The sequence below is a fragment of the Oryctolagus cuniculus genome, chromosome 11 (genome assembly GCF_051225735.1).
Source record: "Oryctolagus cuniculus isolate XC-2025 breed Fujian yellow rabbit chromosome 11, ASM5122573v1, whole genome shotgun sequence".
Lineage (NCBI taxonomy): Eukaryota > Metazoa > Chordata > Mammalia > Lagomorpha > Leporidae > Oryctolagus > Oryctolagus cuniculus.
The window spans coordinates 71177180-71193335 of record NC_142877.1 but is presented as its reverse complement, the minus strand read 5'-3'; the positions used below and the strand labels follow the sequence as shown (position 1 = coordinate 71193335).

The window sequence follows — 16156 nt, the reverse complement described above, 5'->3', positions numbered from 1 at the left end:
TCCTGAAACTGAAAATGTACACACTGTGCTATTAAAATGTATGTACAAAATTCTCTTCAAGGCCGGCGCCGCGGCTCACTAGGCTAATCCTCCGCCTAGCGGCGCCGGCACACCAGGTTCTAGTCCCGGTCGGGGCGCCGGATTCTGTCCCGGTTGCCCCTCTTCCAGGCCAGCCCTCTGCTGTGGCCAGGGAGTGCAGTGGAGGATGGCCCAGGTGCTTGGGCCCTGCACCCCATGGGAGACCAGGAAAAGCACCTGGCTCCTGGCTCCTGCCATCGGATCAGCGCGGTGCGCTGGCCGCAGCGCGCCGGCCGCGGCGGCCATTGGAGGGTGAACCAACGGCAAAGGAAGACCTTTCTCTCTGTCTCTCTCTCTCACTGTCCACTCTGCCTGTCAAAAAAAAAAAAAAAAAAAAAAAACAAAAAAAAACACAACTAAAGATTTTAAGAGTCTAACCTCCATAAATATAAGATTTTTATATACATTTTTCCCAGCCATGCCATGCTGAAAAATCCTGAAACTGAAAATGTACACACTGTGCTATTAAAATGTATGTACAAAATTCTCTTCAAGGCCGGCGCCGCGGCTCACTAGGCTAATCCTCCGCCTAGCGGCGCCGGCACACCGGGTTCTAGTCCCGGTCGGGGCGCCGCATTCTGTCCCGGTTGCCCCTCTTCCAGGCCAGCTCTCTGCTGTGGCCAGGGAGTGCAGTGGAGGATGGCCCAGGTGCTTGGGCCCTGTACCCGCATGGGAGACCAGGAAAAGCACCTGGCTCCTGGCTCCTGGATCCTGCCATCGGATCAGAGCAGTGCGCCGGCCGCAGCGCGCTGGCCGCGGCGGCCATTGGAGGGTGAACCAACGGCAAAAGGAAGACCTTTCTCTCTGTCTCTCTCACTGTCCACTCTGCCTGTCAAAAAAATAAATAAATTAATTAATTAAAAAAAATTCTCTTCAAGGACACAGAAATAGTTGATCCATTTGGTTGAAGAAAGTACCGTGGGTCATTTACTCTGCAGTGAGGTCTGTACCTACCATTCCCTAAAGGCTCAACCCCAAACACGACCTAGAGTCCACCCAATCAATCTAGATGAAACGTGCCTCCTGGAGAATCGTCTCTCAATGCAACAGCCACTTAGACTCCCTTAGAAATGCTCTACAACCGGGGCTCAGCTGAATGTTCTGACACCACCCACAGGGGAACTGCTGAAACATTCTTCTCACCAACCTTAGCTCAAACATGCCACCCTTGGTCACCATCTGAAACGTAGTCCTTCTTTATCCTCTCCTGTGTTTTCTGCTCTAACCGCTCAGTGCTGCTTCTTTATCTCGTCTTTCCCAAACCTTTCCACCATGTAATTTAGGTAACAGACTCCCTTCGAGCTTCAGCCTCTTTACTGAACACATCATCTCCTTCTATTAAATGAAGCATGTTCTTGCCCAAGAATACTATACCTGTTAAGCTTGCCATAAGGGTTCCTTCCTGTTGTGCCATGAATAACAATCATTTTTAGGTTCCCTGGCAAATGACATGAAGGCAAAAACAAGGGGAGGCTATTCATTCTCCCACAATGGTTCTTTCACAAATGGTGGTTTCCACCAGTTCAAAAAGCCAAAGATAAAGGCCTTACATTATGGGGGCTAGAGGAGAATGTTTCTAAGAGTTGAATTACAAGATCAGTATTTTTTGATTGATAAAATACTGAAATTGTTAAAGCTAGGGGACCAGTAGAATGGAAACACCTTCTACTATTCTCTATGTTGTACATTCCTGAAATTTCCTATAATGAAGGTTTAAAAAGTTCAAATTCCAGCATATAAAAACTAAAAAATGTAACAAATCCCACAAGAACAAAAACACATTAAAAATCATCCATACCTTTTTTTTAAACAATAATTTGTTAACTTGAGAGGCAGAGAAACAGAGCTATTCAATGGTTCATTTCCCGAATATCCACAACAGCAGAAGCAAGGCTGTACCAGGCTGAAGCTAGCAACTCAATCCAGGACTCCCATGTGGATGTCAGAACCCAACTACTTAAGCCACACATGATGCAGCTTCCCAGAGTCTTAGCAGCAAGGTAAAATCAGTAACTGGAGCTGGGGCTCAAATCTAGGCACTCCGACATGGGATACAAGTATCCTAACCAAAGTCTTAACCACTAGGCCAAATACCCACTCTGATTCAGACTTTTAAAAATGTTCCAACTTTATAAAAATCACCTTATTTCAGGACGTACACCAGACACATTTTTCTAGTCTTGACTGCAGTATTATTTTTTGACTTCTTAAAAAAGGTAACATATACTCACAGCTAAGGAAATTTCAGGATCTTCTTCAAATGAATCTGTATCACTCTCTCCTGCCTGATACACAGTAACTCGATATACCTAATAAGATAAACTCATTAAGCATCAATTCACCACCTATTTTTTCTTCAACCAAGAAAAGCTTCTCAGTGGTAAATCCTAAACAAAGAGCATGTACTACTACGCATAAAAATTTTAAGACAAAGGTCAAATGGAGTAAGGTGGAAAAATAGACAAAAATGCTATGGTGAAAGCCAACCAACAGGATGTTTCAAATGAACAAAAGCAGCTGGCGCTGCGGCTCACTAGGCTAATCCTCCGCCTTGCGGCACCGGCACACCGGGTTCTAGTCCCGGTTGGGGCACTGAATTCTGTCCCGGTTGCCCCTCTTTCAGGCCAGCTCTCTGTTGTGGCCAGGAAGTGCAGTGGAGGACGGCCCAAGTGCTTGGGCCCTGCACCCCATGGGAGACCAGGAAAAGCACCTGGCTCCTGCCATCGGATCAGCGCGATGCACCGGCCACGGCGGCCATTGGAGGGTGAACCAACGGCAAAGGAAGACCTTTCTCTCTGTCTCTCTCTCTCACTGCCCACTCTGCCTGTCAAAAAAAAAAAAAGCAAAATACAAGCATTTATAGTTTATAAACATGAAGGTATCAAATCATAAAAAGACAGAAATATTGAAATATGCTGTTTCCTTGTGATTTGACACCTTCATGTTTGTAAGTTAAAAACCCTTATGTTTTGCTTTACCCATTTGAAACACCTGTTGGCTGGCTTTCCACAGCAGTTCTGTGTAACAGATGTGGAAATACTATTTGACTATGTGCATATTTAACTTTTACAAAAAGCAATAATTTAAGAATGTAACTCAGAAAAGGACTATGAAAAGTCTCGAGTTTACAAAACACTGTAATCTGAACAATCCAGAAGAAATGAATTCAAGTAAAATTGGAATACATTATTATTGCAATCTCAGCTAAATCAATGAATACAGAAAATACCTAACAATTTCCTGACACAATCACAGGGTGAGAAATTACCTCATCATCTTCATCTGAGAGTTCTTGTCCTTCTTCACTAAGGCTATAATCTTCTGAATCTAGAGATTCAACTTCAAATTCTACACTAAACTGATCAGAAACTGAATCCTGATCCAGCCAGTCACCTGAATGTTCACTTACACCATCATCAAGATCCTAAAATAAGAAAAAATAAAATCAACTTAATAAACATTAGCTCTTAGTCTCTGGAACTCTTCCTAACTATCCCTGTGTCTCCATTTCCTCCTCAGATCCATGCAGCACACTGATACTGAAGTTTAAGGTTACTTTAGTATCAATTTTATTCTCCCTGTTCAAAATTCCACCATGTAAAGGAAAAAGGCCAAAGCCCCTTGCCATTGAAGATACATACAATCTGACTATATTAACATTCTCATCTTATATCTCCAACTATACTCTCTTCTCCCTTAACATGGATGATCCAGCAAAATCTAGATTGTTAAAACAAATCAACAGGACATTTCAACAAAAATCTTAGCATCCTAATTTTAAAATAAGGGAGTAGCCACAATACAAATTTTGTCTCAGCATCTTTTAAGGCAGGGCCTGCACACTGTGACCTAGCACCCACATATATTTCATATAAATTTTTTGCTGAACACAGCCATGCCCATCCATTACCTGTTGTCTATGGCTGCTGCTACATTACAATGGGACAGCTAAGAAGCTGTGATGGACACCAAGAGCCCACAGAGCCCAGATGACTAACTGGTTGGCTATTTGCAGACAGTTTGGCAACCCCTATGCCAGGATACAATGAAGAATGCAGCACTGAACATTAATTTTTTGGTTAATGTTCAAAAAAGAGTGACCTAGAAACTACTTAACATTTTAAAAGTATCAGACAGGCTTGTCTGGAGATGTTTTAGATTTTGTAGCCAGAAATACCTGGTTTTGTCTGATTTCCAACTGTCCCAAATATTAGTTGCAGAAATCTTCACCAAGATATTTAAACACTCAAGTTTGTTTTCCAACTGTAATGTAGTTTGAGGCTGCTACAGTGATAAAATATGATAAAATCAACTGCCTACTACAGAGCTGAGAATACAGCCTTAGTTCTCTACTTTCTTAAAACCAAGAGAAAATAGGAGAGGAATGCATTTCCCTTAACTCTCTTCACAACATGGTGAATGAAGACACCAAATGCTGACTAATATTCTGTGTGAGGTAAAGATGTGAAGGGAAAAAAAGTTTCACAATTAAGGATTCAGCCTGAAAAACAGATCTCTAATATACAGGATGTTTAGGTGTGTAGAATAGAATTAACAAAGAAAAAAAGAAATACTTTTCTACCTTGTTTTGATAACAAAGCCCTGTCTCAGGTATAAAACAAGAATGAGGATTCCAAGTGTCAATTTAGCCAGAATTCCAACATGGCTTGAACAAAGACTGTTAAGTTAGATGGAACATACTAATTCCATTTTTCAAAGCCATTTGTAAGGAATAAAAGTAATCAAACTTGAAGTTCGTATAACTCAAGTTTTTGTTAGCTGGGTTCAATTTAAAGTCACATGAATTCACACAAGAACCTGTATCCTTTCCCCACAGGATTTATAAAATCGTTTATTATGTGGGTCTATCTCCCCACGAACACAGGAGCCATTTCTGTGCTGACTACCACTGCTACCTCCTCCAGCGCCAAATAGGGAACCTGGGACAGAACTTCTATAGCTATTGAATAAAGAACTGAGTAGGAGCTCACTGTGCCATCTAGTGGCCTATGTGAGCAACAGCTCTGTTAAACACTAAGGAGAACAGTTCGCAGTCATATAATCACTACAACGGAGCAGAAAAATGTGCAAATGCATGAAGTAACAATACAAAAATTGTTAAGAATATTATTATTATCATAACTAAGTCTCCTGTATCTTCTAGACAACTATAAAACGGTACTAATTCTAGAATAATGGCCATGAGACACTGCCACATCACAAATATTCCAAGTTAATAACATTTTAAAGACACGTTGACTGCTGAAGGAGGAATTATTCTCATTAGCCAAAAATTTTTTTGCCAACTTTTCAGTGATATCTCTTAAGAAAAATCTTACTCCTGGTTGCACTGGAACTCTATCAATAACAGAAGGTACTATGACATTCTCTCACCAGTCATGCAGTATACACCTGTATTCACAGTGTTAGTGAAAAGATCTGAAATGATGGTCCAGACTTATGCATGGCTAATGGTAAACACAGGCTATGCTGACTTACTTCCTGATGGCTGTAATGAAACTTTTATTCTAAATACACATATCTGTTTTAGAATTTTGATATGCAGTTAAGCCAAATTTTCAGTTTTGCTTTTCTAAAAAATTTAACTGCCACATTCCCATACTACTCCAATTTATCTAAATATATTATTGGTGCTGTGGACCATAAAATTCTCTAGTACACAGGTTGATATTATGTTCGTATTAATTTTACTTGCTTCACTGCTATTCCACTATCCTTTAACCTTTTCCCCAAATCTGGGAACACAGCGAGATCTACAAAGTAGTTTTTATTTGAAAGTAACGTGTGTTGTGTTTGGCAGCAATCTCATATCATACATATGCATTCAATCTGTATATTTACTAGTATTTTCAAGACTAGATTTTAAAAAGTCAGTTTTATTTAAAACAAGAACTTACCAGGTTTGATGGCGTCTCTGTCGATTCACTGCTACTGCTTCTTTCACAACATATCTCCCTTATTACACACAGAGCCAGGCTTTCATCAAAGGACAGGGAAATACTATCTGATTTGTGGCGCTTTCTTTGGCGTTCAGATAATTCATCTGAATTTTCTTCTGCGTATAAAAGAAAAAAGCTTAATTAAATTGCTGTACTGTGATTTAGAAACTGAGCTGTCCTATGTACTTATTTGTATTGAAATTCAGTTTCAATAAAGTTAAACAGAAAAATATAGTGAATTACTATTATTATTTCAGAAGGTAAACAGTGAAATACCACTTTTTAAAGCTCTCTAATCTTTCAGAACTTTATCTCTACAAGCACGATTAGATTAACCCATCTAAACCTACTGCTTATTAACCAATCTAGGATTTTTCTAGTAACAGAAAGTAAATATTTAATTTAGTAGAAAGTAGCCTGTATATTCAACAGATGTCAAAAATCAGTGAAAACTGTCAATTTTAAATAACAATCTCTAAGTTTAATAAAAGCCAGAACATTAGCCAAACAAAGGACAAACCATTCAATTTCTTATAATCATGTCCTGGGGAAGTATGACATAACACTATAAAGCTGTTCTAGAAAAAGACTATCATTTGGTCTAGCAGTTAAGCCTTTACTTCGGTTGCCAACACTGGAATGCCTGGGTTCAAGTCTTAGCTCCACTCCCAATTCCAGTTCCCTGTCAATGTGCACCCTCCTAGGACACAGCAAATGATGACTCAAGCAGTTGGGTCCCTGCCACCCACGTAAAAGAACATGGAATGAATTCCTGGCTCCTAACTTTGGCCTAGCCAAATGCCTGACAGGGCGTGCATTACCAGAAAGCTGGAACTAGGAGCCAGAGGTATGGAACCCATGACAAAGGATATGCATGTGGCTCAATTTCTAGGCCAGCTGCCATCCTCCAGAAAAGATCTGACTGCCGACTTACTTTCTTGCTTAGAAATAATCCAGCCCTAGGGAATCTGTCAGTTTAACTGAACAGCTACACAATCATTTAAGGTATCAAAACATGGAATATGTAAACTTTTACACTGCAGCAAGATATGCAATGCACAATAAAAATATGAATCATCTAAGTAATGAGTTTTCAAGGGAGCCCTTTTGTCCTTAAGCAAAGGTATATATATTTTTCAAGATCTTATTCTACCTTAGCATGATGTGTTAAAGTGATTTCTGATAAATGGTTCCCTTTAAGATAATGACTTCTTATGATCACTACTTCATGTTATGTGCCACAAAGAATTTTTTTTATTTTTATTTGATTTATTTATTTTTGACAGGCAGAGTGGACGATGAGAGAGAGACAGACAGACAGACAGAAAGGTCTTACTTTTTGCCATTGGTTCACCCTCCAATGGCCGCCACGGCCGGCGTGCCACAGCCGGCGCATCGCGCTGATCCGAAGCCAGGAGCCAGGTGCTTCTCCTGGTCTCCCATGCAGGTGCAGGGCCCAAGCACTTGGGCCATCCTCCACTGCACTCCTGGGCCATAGCAGAGGGCTGGCCTGGAAGAGGGGCAACCGGGACAGAATCCAGCGCCCCGACGCCACAAGGCGGAGGATTAGCCTATTGAGCCATGGCCCCGGCCGTGCCACAAAGAATTTAAGATTTAAATTGGAAATGTTTTGGGGCCGGCGCTGTGGCTCACTTGGCTAATCCTCCACCTGCGGCGCCAGCATCCCATATGGGTGCCGGTTCTAGTCCTGGTTGCTCCTCTTCCAGTCCAGCTCTCTGCTGTGGCCCAGGAAGGCAGTGGACGATGGCCCAAGTGTTTGGGCGCCTGCAGCCCGCGTGGGAGACCAGGAAGAAGCACCTGGCTCCTGGCTTCGGATCGGCGTAGCTCCGGCCATAACGGCCAATTGGGGGATGAACCAATGGAAGGAAGACCTTTCTCTATGTATCTCTCACTGTCTAATGCTGTCAAATAAAAAAAAATTGGAAATGTTTTAATTTTTTATTTTTTGACTGACAAAGTAGACAGTGAGAGAGACAGAGAAAGGTCTTCCTTTTCCATTGGTTTACCCCCCAGGGGCCGCTGCGGCCGGCACGCCGCGCTAACCCGAAGCCAGGAGCTTCTCCTGGTCTCCCATGCGGGTGCAGGGCCTAAGCACTTGGGCCATCCTCCCGGGCCATAGCAGAGAGCTGGACTGGAAGAGGGGCAACCGGGACAGAATCCGGCGCCCCGACTGGGACTAGAAGCCAGTGTGCCGGCACCGCAGGCGGAGAATTAGCCTATTGAGCTGCAGCACCAGCTGGAAATGTTTTATTAGATATTTTTCTATTAGAAGTACTAAGACTGCAGTTAAATGCAACATGAACTCTTTCATTTCAGTACCATTCATTTGAAATTTGTGTTGGGGCCAGGACTGTGGTGGAACAACCTGCTTCCTGTGATGCCTACATTCCTTATGAGCACCAATTCACGTCATGGCTGCTCCACTCTATTTTTTAAGATGTATTTACTTATTTGAAATGCAGTTAGACACTTAGACACAAACACAGAGAAAGAGAGACAGAGAGAGGTCTTCCATCTGCTGTTCCACTCCCCAAATGGCCACAATGGCTGGAGCTGGGACAATCAAAAGCCAGGAGCCAGGAGCCTCTTCCGGTCTCCTATGTGAATGCAGGGGCCCAAGGACTTGAGCCATCTTTCCTGCTTTCCCATTAGCAGGGAGCTGGATTGCAAGTGGAGCAGCCAGGACTTGAACTGGCGCCCATATAGAAATGCTGGCACTGTAGGCAGTGACTTTATCCACTACACCACAGTGCTGGTCCCCAGCTGCTCCATTTCTGATCCAGCTCCCTAATAATGTACATCAGAGGGCAGTGCAAGATGGCCCAAGAACTTGGAACCCTACCTGCCACATGGAGTTCCTGGCTCCTTCCTTTTATCTGGATCAGGCCTGGCCACTGCAGCCACTAGGGGGAATAAACTAGCAGATGGAATATCTGCCTTCCACATAAATAAATAAATCGTCATAAATAAATTTGTATTGTCCATGTATTAGGAATTACTGATTTGCTGATGCCTGTAAACTGAATATACATGTTGCCACTGAATGTTAAAAAAAATGGTAACTGGGGCCAGCGCTGTGATGCAGTGGGTTAACGCCCTGGCCTGAAGCACCAGCATCCCATATTGGCACCAGATTGAGACCCGGCTGCTCCACTTCCCATCCAGCTCTCTGTTATGGCCTGGGAAAGCAGAAGATGGCCCAAGTCCTTGGGCCCCTGAAGCCACATGGGAGACCTGGAGGAGGTTCCTGGCTTTGGATCAGCACAGCTCCAGCTGTTGTGGCCAACTGGGGAGTGAACCATTGTATGGAAGATCTCTCTCTCTCTGCCTCTAAATGAATAAATCTTTAAAAAAAAAAAAAAAGGTAACTAATGTTTTATAAAGGAATTGAACATTTCTTACAAAAAGAAAAATGCATTTGAGGGCTGGCATTGTAGCTAAGTGGGTAAGGCTCCTGCTGGAAATGGCAGCATCCTATATGAGCGCTAGTTTGAGTCCCAGCTGTTCCACTTCTAACCCAGCTCCCTGCCAATGTGCCCAGGAAAGCAGTGGGAGATGGCCCAAGTCTTTGGCCCCTGCCACCTATGTGGGAGAATCCGAAGAAGCTCCTGGCTCCGGATCAGCCCAGCCCTGGCTCTTGCAGTCATTTCAGGAGTTAACTGACAGAAGATTTCTCTAACTCTGCCTTTCAAATAAATAAATAAATCTTCAAAAATCATATATTTGAGAGTTTTCTGATTAAACTTATATATTACTGCAGAAATCTAATTAAGAGAATGCATACATATAAGTTACGTTTAATGCTACTACTGACAGATTACTAATATTTTAGGGTATGATCATTGTTTAAATTTAGCTATTTAAATTTTTAAAAAAATCTGAATCACACTGTATGTTTATTTTGTGGGTTTTTCTTAAATATTGTTATTTTTAGTGTTTATCTGTTTTCATCCATCTGAAAGACATAGAGAGAGGTATATTCCACCTGCTGGTTCATTCCCCAAATGCCCACCACAGCAAGGTGGAGCCAGGCTAACTAGAGGGGCCAGAAACTCCATCTCAGCCCAAGCACTTGAGCCATCCATGATCTGCTGCCTCCTAAGATGCATTAGCAGGAAGCTGGATTTGCAGCAATATAGTCAGAACTTGAACCTGGCCCTCTCTGGTGTCCCAAGTGATGGTTTACCCGGCTGCACCACAACACCCACTGTCTGTATTCTTTTTAAGATCTATTTATGGGGCCGGCGCCGCGGCTCAATAGGCTAATAATCCTCTGCCTGCAGCGCCAGCACACCGGGTTCCAGTCCCGGTCGGGGCACCGAATTCTGTCCTGGTTGCCCCTCTTCCAGGCAAGCTCTCTGCTGTGGCCAGGGAGTGCAGTGGAGGATGGCCCAGGTGCTTGGGCCCTGCACCCGCATGGGAGACCAGGAGAAGCACCTGGCTCCTGATTGGCGCGGCGCAGCGCACCAGCCACTGAGGGGTGAACCAACGGCAAAGGAAGACCTTTCTCTCTGTCTCTCACTGTCTAACTCTGCCTGCCAAAAAAAAAAAAATTATGGGGCCGGCTCTCTGGCATAGTGGGCTGAATCTCAACCTGTGACAATGGCGTCCCCATGTGGGCACCGGTTCACATCCTGGCTGCTCCTCTTCTAATCCAACTCTGCTATGGCCTGGGAAAGAAGAAGGTCCAAGTACTTGGGCCCCTACACCAGCATGGGAGACCCATAGGAAGCTCCTGGCTCCTGGCTTCTGATTGGACTAGCTCTGGCTGTTGTGGGCATTTGGGGAGTGAACCAGTGGATGGAAGACCCTTCTCTCTGTCTCTCCCTCTGTCTGTAACTATCTCAAATAGATAAAATCTTTTTAAAGAATACAAAATAAATTAAAGATTTACTTATTTATTGGCAAGTCAGAGTCAGAGTGGGAGACAGAGAGACAGGCTTAAACAGATGCCTAGGAGGCCCACTGGCATTTAATTCTACTAGACATAAATGGTAATAAAGAGTCTACTGATGATATCTTTTTTATGTTCAAGATGACAAATATGATGGGCTTAACCAGCAAGGTTTTTATTTTTGTCTTTGTTCCATCATACCACCCCCCCCCCTTTTTTTTTAAGATTTATTTACTTTGAAAGAATTACAGAGAGGGAGGGAGAGCTAGCTTTCATCTACTGCTTCACTCCCTAAATGGATACAATGGCCAGGGCCAGACCAGGCCAAAGCCAAGAGCCAGGAGCTTCATAGAGTTTCCCCACAAGAGTGGCAGGGGCCCAAGCACTTGGGCCATCTTCCACTGCTTTCCAGACACATTAGCAGGGAACTGGATCATAAGTGGAGCAGTCAGGACATGAACCATCACCCATATGGGATGCTGGAGTCATAGGCACCGGCCCCATATTATTCTTAATGGCTGAAGAATATGGTTATCTATGACATAGGTTCATACACTATTCATCGTAACTGAAACATTTAAGTAGACAAATTTGAACATCACTTCACATCTGTCACAGTACTAGGCAAGAGGTATACAAAAATAAAGTTAGCCATCATTCCCATTGCCAAAGGAAGCTTATAGCAAGGAAACCAAAACTTAACCAACCAAGTTATAGTTAAGTTCAAGAAAGTAAAAGGGTAGAGTTGTGGCACAACAGGTTAAGCCACTGCCTGCAACACCGGCATCCCATATCAGAGTGCTGGTTTGCATCCCAGCTGCTCTGCTTCCAATCAGCTCCCTGCTAACACACCTAGGAAAACAGCAGATTATGGCCTAAGAATTTGGGAGTCCCACATGAAGTTCTAGCTCCTGGCTTGAGCCTGGTCCAGCCCCAAATGTTGCAGTTATTTAGGGAGCAAACCAGTGAATAGATCTCCTCCTCTGTCTCTCTCCGCTACCCTGCGTCATTCTGCCTTTCAATTAAACTTTTTTTTTTAAAGATTTTATTAATTTACTTCAAAAGTAGAGTTAAAGATAGAGGGAGGGAGGAAGAGAAAAGTCTTCCATCCACTGACTGGTTCATCCCCAATTGGCCACAACAGCCAGAGCTGAGCCAATCCAAAGCCAGGAGCTTCTTCCTGGTCTCCAATGCATATTCAGGGCCCAAGCACTTGGGCCATCCTCCACTGCTTTCCCAGGCCTAAGAACAGAGCTGGATCAGAAGAGGAACAGCTGGGACACAAACCAGCGCCCACATGGGATATCAGCACTGCAGGCAGAGGCTCAGCCTACTACACCACAGCGCTGGTCCCCAAATAAACTTTTTTTTTTTTTTTTTAATTTTTTGACAGGCAGAGTGGACAGTGAGAGAGAGAGACAGAGAGAAAGGTCTTCCTTTGCCGTTGGTTCACCCTCCAATGGCCGCCGCGCCCAGCACGCTGCGGCCGGCGCACCATACTGATCCGATGGCAGGAGCCAGGAGCCAGGTGCTTTTTCCTGGTCTCCCATGGGGTGCAGGGCCCAAGCACCTGGGCCATCCTCCACTGCACTCCCTGGCCACAGCAGAGAGCTTGCCTGGAAGAGGGGCAACTGGGACAGAATCTGGCGCCCCAACCGGGACTAGAACCCGGTGTGCCGGCGCCGCTAGGCGGAGGATTAGCCTAGTGAGCCGCGGTGCCGGCCCCCCAAATAAACTTTTAAAAAATGAAGTACACAAACACAGCACTAAGCAAAAAAGGTCAAAGGACCTACTTTTTCTGAGTGGTTAAAGCACCTCTCTGAGAGTCCCATTTAAGCAACAACAGAAAAGGAGCTAGTCTCTAAGGGTTGGGGTGGAAGTACTTCTGGAAGAAAGAAAAAGAGCACAGCAAATGACCTTAAAGCAGCCAGGAGTTTGACTTGTCTGAGGAACCATCATTCAGTGCAGCTGAAACAGTTAAGGAGGGGACTTTTAGGCCAAGATAAAAATATACTTTATTTGAAGACCAATAGTAAGTAATCAAAGGAACAAAGTGGGGAAGTAAAACCACCCAATCTGCCTTTTTAAAATTCCTTTTGGTAACATACAAAAGAACAGCAAGAGCAAGAACAGAAGCAGAGAATCCAAAAGCTGCTGCAGAGGCAGACAAGTGGCCCAGGCAAGGGTCTACATGATAGTAATGACAATCTCTACCATCATATGGGGTATGCTTTCCTTATAAATACTGTCATTATCTACACATCAACCTTGGAATTTTTTTATTTGACACATAGAGTTAGACAGTGAGACAGACAGACAGAAAGGTCTTCCCTCTGTTGGTTCACCCCTCAAATGGCCACTATGGCCAGAGCTATGCCGATCCGAAGCCAGGAGCCAGGTGCTCCTTCCTGGTCTCCCACACGGGCTGCAGGCGCCCAAACACTTGGGCCATCGTCCACTGCCTTCCTGGGCCACAGCAGAGAGCTGGACTGGAAGAGGAGCAACCGGGACTAGAACCCAGCACCCATATGGGATGCTGGCACCGCAGGCAGAGGATTAACCTAGTGCCAGAAAGGAAGTTGCTCACATAATGGTTAAGAACTCTCTAGTTATGGAAAATGAGTAAGATACATTATCTTTACTAATTGAGACCAAAAAAGATACCCTTTTTTGCATTTTTTATTATTTTAAAAACTAAATCTCAAAATTCACCCCCTCCTCAAAGGTATTTACTAAGAGAAATTTCTGTTCATATAATTTTATCTGAATTTAGTATTTTTCTTATTGATTTTTAGAACTTTTTATGTAATAGATACCAACAATGTCAAATTTAAAGTGACTGACTATATGTCAAATACATTGTAACCTTTTTCATTCATCTGTTAAGGTTTTTTAGAATTCATTTTGACCTAAGGTATGGAGTGACTTGATTTTTTTTTTTGCCCAAATAACTAATAAGACAGCTTCTTCCCTTACTGTTCCCAGCCCTCATTTACAAGACTCCAATCTGGGTTCATTTAGTCTTCTTCACTGGTCTAACTCTTCCTTCACTTGAATTATTCAGTCTTAGTTACTACAACTTTTGACGAAGCAAGTCTCTATTATCTTCTCTTTGAAAAAAATGTTCAGCTGTTTTACTTCATATTCTTGACTTCTAAGATGCTATTTATCTTCTGCTTTAAAAGTCATCAGTATGTTCTAGCACTTATTAAAACCAATTTTAAAATGTCTTAACCACTACTATGACTAAGAATAAAGGCAAAAGTATACTTTATCTGTTGCCTACTGCCCTAACAAGAGAGCTGGCTATAAATGCTGGCAAGGCACATGGAGCACTTCACTATAGCCCATCAGAAAAGTGTTGCCGCATATGCAATTTATAAACCAAATAAAATCATAAAAACAAGAATGAAACTCAGAAATTCATTCATTTAAACCAAAGCAGAACAATTTACTTAAGCCTAAAAGCACTAATTCCATTAAATGAAGATCGGTGAAAAGCTGTCTGAACAAGCCAAACACACAATCAAATGATATACCTGTCTCACTAATTGCTCTCCTTCTGGATGAGGTAGATGGTCTAGAAACCAAACTTGAAGACGAAGGTTTCTCTTCCTGCAGCTCCTGATCAGGGTCCTAAGTATTTAAAAAAATAAATAAATAAATAAATCTGTAATACCAGGAAGCTGAAAACTTGTTTTATGTAACCTTTCCAATTTTCAATACACATTGTACTAGAATGAGAAACTGCTTTGAAGATTACCTTTTGATCATTCCCACCTTCAAGGTGACACCTGTTCTCACTCACAGATGTACTTGAATCTGATGGTTCTGAAAAAACAACAAAAAAATTACAATTTTACAATCTAGGAAAGAAAAGGGTTATTTAATAGACACCAGTCTAACACAAATATCTTTTACAATTTTTCCTTCAAACAAAAATTAACACTTCCCAGGTGCCATCGCCATACTAAATACAGACATAAATAAGGCAATTCTTCTGTGAAACACAAGTTATACAGAAGTATGACAATGAAGTATAATAGACATATTAAAGTATTAAAAGATAAATTAGCAGAGAAAAAGGAACAATCAGGCAGTGACACGGGAGGGGTTAAGGATTGAAGAATCAGGAAAAGTTTCATAATACACAGAATATGCCATTTCAGACCACAGAAAAGCCATTTCAAACTAAAGGAACACCACATGGGTAAACATCCAGACGCAAACCAGTCACAGTCAGAGGGAACAACAGGTAGCTCACTGTTACTGGAATGGAAGCAGGGTGAAATTGCAAAGGGTCCTGTGCTTCTAGCCCACAGCACAAGCATTCAACAAGCAGCACTCTTGACATCATCCCCCCATCAAGGCAGTCCTCCCAGGTGATACTTCAGAATCTTCCCTGAAACAACCCATTCACCACTAAACAAAATTTTAGTCCAAGAAATAAAACTGATCCTGAGGGCTGTAATAAACCCCTAAATTATCATTTTAAGCAGAAGAATAACTCCTCCAGTAAAACTGAAGAGGGCAGAGGCAGGGAAACCAGTATTAGACAACAAACTGCAATAACACACATGAAAAAAATAAAGCCATAATTACGGCAGGGAAAACAGATCAAGTCCAGACAAATTAAAAAACTAAAAAGACCTAGTGTCTGATACACAAGGCAAAGGAGAAAGGAGTTAAGACAATTCCAAGTTTCGACCATGGGTAAATAAATGGATGGTGCATTTACCAACAAAGAAACTTTAGGAAGGTGAACAGAGTTGGACAATAATGACCTCAAATTAAAGTAATCTGGGTAGACAGATTTAGACTGCACTTGACTCCTCTTCCTTGGAAACATTTTCATTTTAATAATGAAGTCATGCCTAAGCATTAACATTTTGAAATTATACTTTACTGTATCACATATTACTTTCTTCTACTGCAGATAAAGCAACATACCAATTTTAAGTTGTACATATAGATGAATTATATAACCCAGAAATTATTTTTTAATATATAAGAAACATCACAATTAATGTAATAAAAAGGAAATACTAGGTAAAATAAGATTGAAAGCCAATGAGTTGTAAAGTTAATTCTATACCTAAAACAAGTTCAGAATAATACAGGTTAATATTTCATTAATTTCCCTAGTTATCTACCAAGGTTTATTTAAATGAATGAGTAAACAGACCAGAGACACATACTTCAC

At 42.3% G+C, this 16156-nt stretch overlaps 1 protein-coding gene across 13 annotated transcripts in view; it reads right to left on the bottom strand.

Annotated features, from left to right (window-relative positions):
• The window catches only part of MDM2 (MDM2 proto-oncogene), a 32347-nt gene that overhangs the window by 2510 nt on the left and 13681 nt on the right, over positions 1-16156 (bottom strand). For 7 of the 13 annotated variants that reach the window (XM_089308647.1, XM_089308648.1, XM_089308649.1 and 4 more), the window contains 6 exons: positions 14717-14784; positions 14493-14589; positions 7375-7548; positions 5997-6154; positions 3347-3502; positions 2310-2387 (listed from right to left, as the gene is read on the bottom strand). In XM_089308647.1, coding sequence (XP_089164773.1) covers positions 2310-2387; positions 3347-3502; positions 5997-6154; positions 7375-7548; positions 14493-14589; positions 14717-14784 — 731 coding nt within the window. The remainder of the gene's footprint in view (positions 1-2309; positions 2388-3346; positions 3503-5996; positions 6155-7374; positions 7549-14492; positions 14590-14716; positions 14785-16156) is intronic. The other 6 variants (XM_051846424.3, XM_070052594.2, XM_051846427.3 and 3 more) reach the window with 1 other exon arrangement.